Source organism: Furipterus horrens, unplaced genomic scaffold (genome assembly GCF_987537825.1).
Source record: "Furipterus horrens unplaced genomic scaffold, mFurHor1.1.pri manual_scaffold_2, whole genome shotgun sequence".
Lineage (NCBI taxonomy): Eukaryota > Metazoa > Chordata > Mammalia > Chiroptera > Furipteridae > Furipterus > Furipterus horrens.
The window spans coordinates 84,255,055-84,265,346 of NW_028327172.1; the positions used below are offsets into that span (position 1 = coordinate 84,255,055).

At 48.8% G+C, this 10,292-nt stretch overlaps 1 protein-coding gene across 1 annotated transcript in view; it reads left to right on the plus strand.

Annotated features, from left to right (window-relative positions):
• ZBTB16 (zinc finger and BTB domain containing 16) overlaps positions 1-10,292 on the plus strand; it is a 182,940-nt gene that overhangs the window by 87,439 nt on the left and 85,209 nt on the right. Inside the window, exon 2 of the mRNA XM_090265962.1 lies at positions 4,116-4,213. Coding sequence (XP_090122088.1) covers positions 4,116-4,213 — 98 coding nt within the window. The remainder of the gene's footprint in view (positions 1-4,115; positions 4,214-10,292) is intronic.

Below are 10,292 nucleotides of genomic sequence, written 5' to 3' on the forward strand. Positions count from 1 at the left end.
GCAGACTGTGCCACAGAGAGTCTCTTGGTCACCTGGTGTCTGAATGCACTCAAATTCTTTTCCTTTGAATTACGAGAAGGCTCTGCTTTTTCACATTCTTCCCTTGGTGTCTGAACAGTAATTAAAGATGGGAGCAGACCAGTGTTGGGCTCAGTTGAACTACCAGGCCTGTGAGGAGCTCCCTTTTACTCTTCCAAACTTTGTGCTTTGCCCTGGTCTCTGCCGTGGGAAGGACCTTTGTTCTTGTTCTCCTGTGGGGTCACATGGACGCCTCTGGTAACCTGCATGGGGCACTGAGTTAATGGGTCAGGTGCAGGCCAGTGTCCTTACCCTAAGCATTGAATAGGATAGGACACCTGTGTCTCTGAAGGCTGGGGAATGCATGGCACCAGAAGAGAGGCTGGTGATGAATTCTGGAAGATTCTTTCACTGAAAGACAGACCACAAGTGAAGAAAGGAGAAGACTTTGGTTATATGTATTCGAATGTTTTTAAATGAATAGATTTCTGAGATTGGGTAGCCTGGGCTATCCTAACATGACTGTGTGGGTGTAGTGAGGCATCTCCCAAGTGGGAATGGGCTCAGGGAGAATAAATAGTGCTCCTAAGGAATTCATTGGAGGCCAGGTACAAGGATATGGGTAAAACTTTTTTTTTTTTTTTAAAGATTTTATTTATTTATTTTTAGAGGGGAAGGGAGGGAGAAAAAGGAGAGAGACATCGATCAGTTGCTTCTCATTTGTGCCCAGACCGGGGACCAAGCCCACAGCCCAGCGACCTTTCACTTTGTGGGATGATGCCCAGACAACTGAGCCACACCTGTGAGGACTATATGTAAGACTTTTCAATAATAAAATTTTGGCTCCAGAAGGGACCAAACCTTAGATATCACCCCCATCGCTTTATAGGTGAGAAAATATAGGGATATTGCAATAGTTAATTTGTCCAAGGTCATAAAGCAAATTAATGGCCAAGTCAGGATAAGGATCCAGGTCTTCCGGCTGCTCGCCGGCCTCCTTCCCTGCACCCTGCCACCTCTGCAGCAGAGGGCTGGGGCGTACCGCCTTTCACACCACACCACTGCAGTTGCCCAAGAAAGCCACTTCCACCAATTGCCAGGCAAATCATTCTCACCTAGGAAAAAGCCAGGGAGGTTACCCAGAAAGTGTTCATTTTAGTGAAAAACTTGATGTGGCATCTGTAGGAAGAAGAGATGGGAGTCCAAGGGCAGATTGGGGATGTTTATCCGGGTGGTGGCTGCTGAAACCAGAAGACAGTCACTCCATAGTCCTTTTGGAAAACAGGTCTGAATAGGTGTTTGTCTCCCTGTTCCTTCTGGTAACCACCTCCTGAGAAGTGGGCACCCCGGGGAGCTAAGAAATCACTAGTGAAGAAAAGGATGAAAATAAGACTGAAATTCATATACTGCCAGCCACCAGCTGTGACCGTGAATGTGGGCAAGGGGTTCACTTGCTGAACAACTTGTGAATAGAGCTCTTGCCGCTCCCTGGACCTTCTATTAGAAAAGCAAATATCTGTCATGCCTGGCAAGTGACAGGAATATTCAACTTTTATGCGTGTGCATGCTCATGTGCATGCACACACACTCGCATGCCTGGGTATACACAGTAGTCTCCTCCCCCTTATCCATGGTTTCACCTTCCATGGTTTTGGTTACCGAAGTCATGGTCCTAAAATACCAAGTTTCCCCTGCTCCTGTCATCCAATTATTGACATCGTCACAGCTGGATGGTCCAGGATCATCTGAAGCAGATGATCCTCCTTCTGACTTATCTTCAGAAGGTCAGTAGTACCTAATACTATGTCACATATGATCTCACTTTATCGTATGTAGGAATTGTGTCGTCTCACACTGTCATGAAAAGAAGGATGAGTATAGTACAGTGTGAGACCACATTCACATACTGTTATTATAGAATGTTATAACTGTTCTATTTTATTATTAGTTCTTAATCACTTCCTTTACCTGACTTATAAATTAAACTTTACTATATTTAGGCATGCATAGAAAAAAAACGTAGTACATATAAGGGTTCGGTACTACCTGGAGCTTCAGGCATCCACTGGACCGTATACCTCATGGCTAAGGGGGGGTGGGGTGGGGGCTGTGTTTCAAAGCATGCTTTGCCCAGAATGCTGTTAAGACATGTCCCAGTGCCCAACATTGTGAAATATATTTAGAGTTAAGAATGTTCAGTTAAAATGTTCTGTACTGTTACTATTTCTCAATTGGATTGGATCATCCATGGCCAGAAGTAAGATAACATGGGGGTGGGGTGCAATGTAGTGTCATGGACAAGGGTGTGTGTTTATGTGATTGAGAAATCATTTGTTGTCTTTGGCAAGGAGGTAAAGGGAAAGCCAGCAAACAAAACTGTGATTGAGAAAGAGCTCTGCTGTGGGGACCGGGTGTGACTGCTCTCAGAGGCCAGGCACACAGGACACCACATGCTGTCTTCAAGCCGCTGTGGCCAAGGGACTGCAGAGCTGAGGAGGCTCACCTGTGGGCCCGCATGGTTTTAATACACTGCTGGGTTGTCGTTATGGCATTTGGAAGGTGGTGGCAGTGGGTGGCTTAGTTTAGTTGTCGTGATCTGGACACCAAGGCCCAAACATGGGTGCTGTTGGTTTGAGTGTGTAATACTCCCTCTCACCTCCCACATTTATCTACCAGTACCAGCTGCTCTCCAGCCTTTTACTGTGGTCTTAACACATCAACATTCTGATTGCAACAGAACATTGTCTTTAAGGGGGCCTTGTATGCCTCCTGCCTGCCCCACCACCCTTGGCTCCTGCCCTTGGTTGCCATTGCCTGGCCTGTTCCTCAGGGCCAAGCCCCTGGGGAGGTGGTGGGTGAGCTGCATAGGTGGGTGGAGGTGGATGCTGGACCTGGCAGAGGCATGTAAGGGCCTGAGAACAGGAGTGTGGGTGGGAGGAGAGTCAGCACTCTGGGCCAGATGGCCCACACACCAGCCAGCTGCTCAGAGCCTTGGCATTGGGCACACAGACCCTCTTCCTGGTGCTTAGCTCCCCACTGGCCCACCTACTTCCCTGCATCTTATTGGCTCCATTGCGGGCTCCTTCCTGAGCAGCAGGGCCTGGTGGGAGAGGCCCTGGGTTTGGGAGTAGGGGTCAGGGCTCTGTTGTAGGCTGGGCCTATGATTACTTGTTAACGCGGCCTCTGTCTTCCTGGGGTGATCATTTGTGCCAAACCCTCCTCTCAGAGTTGCAGTGATTGTAAAGTGAGATTACTTCTGTGAAGGTACTTCGGAAAACCAAAAATGATTATACTGCCTTTCATTTATAGAATATTACCTGGTTTCTTGATGCCTTTCTTTCTGTCTGGGCTCACCCTGCAGCAAGAAATAGAGCAAAGGCATAGCTTTAGGGGAAGGGTGTGCATGTTGGGAAGTCGCTGTGATTCTGAGAACATCTGGAAGCCCGGAGAGAGAAGCATCTCATGTCCATGAAGACATCAATTCCTTAATGATCGTATTCAATGGCTGCGAGTTACCACTGGAGTGGGGGCAGAGGATATGAGAGCAAAGGTACAGGTGTAGCCGTCCTGCATCCAGGGGTCTCCTGGGGGAGCCAGGTGTGTGCACAGTCACAGTACAGTTGGCGCACTGCTGTGACTGAGGGAAGCAGGGGCCCAGTGGCCTCCATCTACAATTTTTGCTAGTATGACTGTGAGCATTATGTCTCTCTGCCTGTCCTGGTGCTTCTTCCTTCCCGCCCCTGAAATTGGGTCTGATTTTTGTTTTGTTTTGTTTTGTTTTGTTTTTTTGGTGTATGTGCCAGTGAGTGAAGCAGTAGGAGGTGCCCTGTTCCTCTCGCCCCTGGACAAGACCAGGAGTAGATGTTTCCTTGGCAGAGGTCCATGTGAAAAAGGGGTGCTCTACGTAGTCTGAGGACCCCAGGATATGTTTCCATCAGTGTCCATCTCCAGCTCCCATGCCTTCCATCTCCCTTCTTCCTGTTCACTAGCCTGAGGGATGGCTGCTGCAAAGCCTCCAGGTAGGGGTGGACCTGCCTTCTATCCAGCCAGAGCAGCAGCAGCAGCAACAGCAACTTCTTTTTTCCTTTCCCCTACAGGAAGCTGCACAGTGGAATGAAGACGTACGGGTGTGAGCTCTGTGGAAAGCGGTTCCTGGATAGTTTGCGACTGCGGATGCACTTACTGGCTCATTCAGGTAGGCAAGGAGGCCTTGACCGGCCCCTCTGAGCACAGGTAACCACCTTCTGCCCCCACTCAGAGCATGGCTGTCCCCAGCACTGCCAGCTGGGTCCTGCTCCACCTTGTCCCTTGGCTGCTCCCTCTAGGTTCACGGAGTGGAGAGTCCATACTGACGTTGTGATCTACCTTCCAAAGCAGACTGCAGTTTCATTAGCAAAACAATTTTGGAATTAGGTTCTCTCTCTCTAATGAATCTGACTGTTGGGTTCACATTATACAGGAGCCTTAATTAAGCAGATATAGAAAGGTTGGAAGCCAAAGCTAGTTACACCATGCTGTCTTTTGCAAGTTAATTTTATCCTGTTCTAGTGGGGTCGACTAGGTGGCTGTTGGTGTTTTTGTTTGTATTTGGGCAAAGCTGCTCTGCCCCATTAGGCGTGAGAAGGGGAGAAGCCCCTGACGTGCAACGTGCCTGGAAGTTCTTTGTTGAAGGAATGACACAGCAGGCCTCATGGTGCTGCTTGGAGGCCCAGGGGTCACCTAGTTTCAGTTGTAGAGCCCCTGCCCCACTTTCCACCAGGGCCTGTGCTTCTTATTCCCTTGCCTTTCAGCCTTAGCATTACGTTTTTGGGGAGAAGAAGGGACTATCTTCTTATTTGGTCTTGCTCTCCCCTCATATCAACTGTCTGTGTCTGCTGCTGGTTCTTTCCCCAGATTGCTTCCAGTATCTGGCCCTCCAGACAGTTTAGTGTTTGTGAAATGAGCATGAGCTCTGGGATTAGGCAGGTGAGGGTTCAGCTCTTGTCTGCGATATGTGCTACGTGTGACCTTGGGCAGATTTGCCTTCTGAACCGCAGTTTTTGCATCTGTAAAGTGCAGGTGTTGCTAACTCATACACACACACACACACACACACACACACAACACAGATATATATATATATATATATATATATATATATATATATATATATATATATATATATATTTTAGTATCAGGTGACAGTATATGTTAAAGGCTTCTTGTACTTCACTCCCTGGCATACAGTCTATGTTTAATGAATGGCGATTGCTTCTGCTTCCACCTTCCTGTCTTCACCCCAGTGTTGATGTTGTCACCCTGGGGCGTTTTCGTTTCACCAAACTCCATAGCTTCCTGTCTGTCTGGCTGGCTGGCTGCCATCTGTCCTCACTCCCTCTACCACCTGTATAGTCCTGTAAATGCTGCCTGGTGGTTTTTGTACTTTAGGTCACCACTGCCTTGCTCCAGAGCAAGGGGTAGAAGTGGAGGTACGCTGCATTGAATGCTATCTCTCTCCTTGGCTGTTACGGCTCTTTCTAAAGTGCCTGATCCTTCTCACTTCCCATCCTTCCTTCCTCCAGATCCAGAGATGGGGCCGTACCAGGTGGCTGTCTGTCTTGGTGTGTTTGCTTCATCTGCATGTCTTTGTGTGTTCCATTCCCCCTTCCCGTCAGGTCTTTTCACCCCACATCTGGCTCCACTGACCATCCTCGTCCTTTCTTCTTTCCCACATTGGTTGGCATCCTGCATCCAGGTGTGATGGAGTTCAGCATCTGCTTGGTACTCTGAGCGCCTCTTGTTCTGTTTTCATTACTTGCACTGTCTATCTTCTTGCTTCCCTTCAGCTTTTTACGCTCTTCAGGGTTCAGTGTGAGGTTTCATGAACTGTCTGCCAACAAGGCTGACCAGCCCCCAACCAAGTGCGGAGTGTGGGTCTTCTGTTACATTTGCTTCCTGCTCCAGGCCCCTGTGTGGTCCCTGACGACGTGGTGTTGAGCACTTGTGTGCAGGTAACACACTTTCAGTCTGTGGTTATAGCATCCTCAACTCTCCCCCTCAACTCAGTAAGCACCCTTTCACCTTATCCTCCGAATCCAGTGCTCTGGCCAGCTCTTCTGCTTCTGGGTTTGCTCTACGTGTGTGGAATAACCCTTCCCCAGTCTGCCCAGATCTTCAAGGTCCCTTTGGCAGTGCCACCCTCGACACCTCCCTACCTCCAGCAGGAAGCAGCCACGCCTTCTGGGTGTCCGTGTTTCTTTATCCGAAGAATCTTTGGTCACAATCTTTCTTCTTTGTGTCATGGTTATTTGTGGACTGGCCTTATATCTTCTACTTGGGAGTCAGGGTTAGGAATCCGGGCACCTTCTTCCTGACCATGTGACTTTGGGTAAGAAATGTAAGCTCTGTGAGCCCCTCTATATCCTCTTCTACAAGAAGAGAACTTCACCGTACCCCAGAGAAGTGGTGAGGCTCACATCGGACACTTAGCCCTGTGCCTGAGACGTGATAGGTGTTCAGCATATGTAACCTTCCTTTCCCTCTGCTCCTCTAATAGACTGTGAGCTGCCTGGGGACAGGGCCTTTCCCCTTTATGTGCAGCCCACTGCCTGGCACATCACTGGAGTCTATAGGTATTGGCTGAATGAACGGAGGCGTGCAGCCTGGTTCACCTGTGGGTAACCTCAGGGAAACTAGTCTTCCTCCTGGTCTCAGCTGTTTAGACTGTGTCCCAGGGGTTCACCTGGGGACAGCCAGGAGCCCATTGGGTCTTACAGGCTGAATGCGAGTTAGCCACAGTCTCCACTGAGAAGCACACTTAGCAGTATTGGTGGGGCCGGTGAGGAGTGGCAGAAAGGAGAGAAGCTTCTTACACACTTTGGGAGGCCCAGAACCCCTATTTCAGACAAGATGAGTGGCTCTGCAGCAGCCCCCGACTGAGCTCTTTTTCAGGGTCTCAGAGTCTCACAGGGATGACCTGGCAGCTTTGGGAGTGGGGGTCCTGTTCTCTAGGTTTTCCTTTTGGTGCCTAAAGTCTGATTGTGCAAACGATCTGTTCCTCTGAAATTCACTTGCCAGTGCCCTTTAATGGAGGAACTCGTGATGGGGACAGTGTGATGGGTCAAACCAGTGTGTTAATTCCCTCTTGCAGATAGCTCATGGCCTGCTTAGGCTGATAGTTTCTATTCTCTGCTTTTTCTTTCCGTTGTCTTACAGACCTCTCACCTCTGTGTTGGGATGTCTTGAAAATAAAATTGCAACAAGGGCTTAGTGAGGCTAGACAGCTTCCTAAATTGCTTACCCTCCCTGATAAACAGTGAAGGCCCAGGGCCTCTGGAGAGACCTGGCGTTGTGGGGAGTTGGGCTGGAAGGCTGGGCTGGTGGTGCCAGGTCTTCCCTCAGATTCTAGTAGCTCAAGTTGGGCTTTACATCTTCTGACTCCTCCTCCAGTTTCTGAGTGACAGAAACATGTGATGTTTCAGAGGAGAGAGGAGATGTACAAGATTTTTTTTGCTGCTCTCTTTTGAAGGCTCCACGCAGGAAGCTGACAGCAAGAACGTTGCCTAAGGGTCTCTCGTGAAGACCCATTTTGCAGAAGATCACCAATGGTTGGAGCAGCAGTGAAGAGCCTAAAAGAACAGTATGTGCTCCAGAACCCTGGGGACTGATTTTTAAAAGGGAGCAGGCTGTGGAGAAGTGAGACTGAGACCTGGGCTGGGGTCATGGTGCCACTTGCTGCCCCTTGTACAGGCACATTCCTGCTCTCGTCTCCTATTCAGTGGAGCCAAACAGCACTTACTCCTCACCCCCCACCCCCCCACCCCCCGCCTGCTAGCTGCCCCCACCCTCTCTTGGCCAGCATGGCCTGTGTTTGTTATTGTAGCTCTGGCACGGGGCCAGGCCTGGCAGGGAGCCAGCCTTGTGGGTACAGTGTGTACAGTGAGTGCTGAGCCAAGTTTGTCATCATACACGATTAATTTTTTTCTAATCTGGTAGGGGTGGGGTGAAGGAGGAGGCAAGGAAAGAGTTTCTCCCATGCTTGAGAACAGCCCACAGTGAATTCTGCGGAGATGTTATTTATGAAGGATAAACCGCTCTAACTTGTTTCTCCCTCTCAGCATTTCCCTTTTTCCATCCTCTTCTCTCCATTTCCTTATCCAAGGAAATCAGCTTGTATGGGAGCAATAACGTGAGGTCTTATTTTCGGTGACTAGAGTACTAAATTTACATTCCGAAATCATGTTTCTTTGTATTGAAATTGACAATTTGTTTGCTTTGTAGGAGGCCTTTCCAAGAGACAATTCTTTCTTTTTCTCTTTCTTCCTTTTTTTTTTCTTCTTTTTGAAGACCCTAAATGGTAGTAGTGAATGTTCGGTATAATTGAAATTTTGGTTTCGATTTGAGTGTGTAAACTAATCAAGTGTTTATGAGCTACACCTGATGATAACAATAAGTTTAAATGAACAAACAATAACCTAACTCATTAAGTAATGAGATCGATCTGGCTAGGCCTTGCACTCTCAGAGGCATTTTGGGGATCCAGGAGGGTTCCAGGGTTGGGAGAGAGGCTGGGTCCAGAGGACTGGCCACCTCTGATGCTTTGCAAAGCTGTTCCTTCTGGAGCATGAACTTTGGGTACAGGACTGTAGCAGTGAGCAGGGAGGAGTCCCAACCCCTTTGGGTCCCAGGATCACTCTGAAGTCTGCTTCCTCACCCATTGCTCCCCTATCCCTTGTGGAAGCATTAGGGATGGACTGCTGTCTCTTTGGCACTCCTTGTGCTCACTGTAGAGGTGATTCCTGCTCTGGGGTATTCACCCAGAAAACACAGCCTCGGGCAGTGACTGCAGTCAGTTCTGTGATTTGCTAGTGTATGGTTTCCCATTAGGTAGTGTCTTCCACAGCTTGGCTTCACATACCGGTAGATTATGAGTGAGCACACCCAGAATTGCTTGCCCCTATTTTTGACTTGGCTGTGTACTCTTGAGAGGTTTGCATGTTTCCGTGTCCTGCTCATATTCTGGGAGTGTCATTCATTTTTGGAGCCAGCGGGCATTTACAAGCACTATTTATGCTCCAGGCTCTATGTACTTTACACTTGGAGAATGCCACAGCATCCCTGCCCTCAAGGAGCTTAAGTCAAGCAGGTGAAATGTATGACTATAGCATAATGGCAAAAGAAGGTAGAGTGTGCAAAGCACCAAGAAAGAGTTCTAGGATGAATTCAGAGGAGGAGGGTGTTCTAGGGGATGGTAGAACTTCAGTGGATAGTGGGAAGGGAATTCTGAAAAGAACTGGTAGGGAAAGCCCAAGTGACCTGTAGGGACGTGCAGCAGTATAGCTGGGGTTTGTAGGCTGTGCACTGAGGTGGAGGGAGAAGGGAGGGATACGACAAGATTGTGGAGGGCCTTGAGTAGCAAAAATGAGTTTTACCCCCATCATTGGAAAGCCACTGAAAGATTAAACAAGGGATTAACACTTATTCCCTCTGCAATAGAAAGGACGCTGGGCTTTTTGATGTAGACTGGGCAGAACTATAGGATTTATAAGACTCCTTGGAGAAATGGCCTGACTGGCAGTCAATCTGGGGGCATGGCCAGAGTATAGAGAGACTGGTGCCTCTTGCACTGGTGAGGCGCACACAACCTGCCTCTGAGAGCCCAGTTCTGTTAGGGGCATGTCTTCTGCACTCGCTCCTCCTTGCCCTTCTGTTGAGAAATCACCCTTGATACCCTCTTCCCTGTAGTCAGAGCCACTGGGAAAGAATGGTCTTTGGCTGATGATTTTCTGATTCCAGCAGCATCAGGGGGTGGCCAGGGCATACCGTTTGGGGATCAGCCCTCTGGCAGCAAGGGGCTGCAGAGAGCGGGGCTGAAAACCAGATTGCTTTTCCCTGTCCTGACTGGATAGAAGGAAAGCAAATTGCGAGATGTCAAGGTCTGTGGATTGTACGTGCTCCCTCTTTTCTTGTTTTTGCAACACTTAGCTTTGGGGTTTAAGATTCTTTTTCCCAAAGTCAAAGAAGGTAGGAGGAGCAAAGTAGCTGGAAAACTCCCTGTGACTTTGAGGCAAGGAAAAGAGCTGCCTGGCCCCCACACCAATGATGGGAGGAGCATCTTAGGATTCACAGATGGACCTGCAGCTTCTCCTGGTCTTGCAGCTTCCATTCACCTCTCTTTTCCCAGATTACGTATCTCCTCAGACCATGGTCAGTTCATTCCCTCTCTCCCATGAATGTCAGCATACCTTTCTTGCCAACTTTCTGCCACCAGGGCGAAACCAAGAGATAACCGGGAA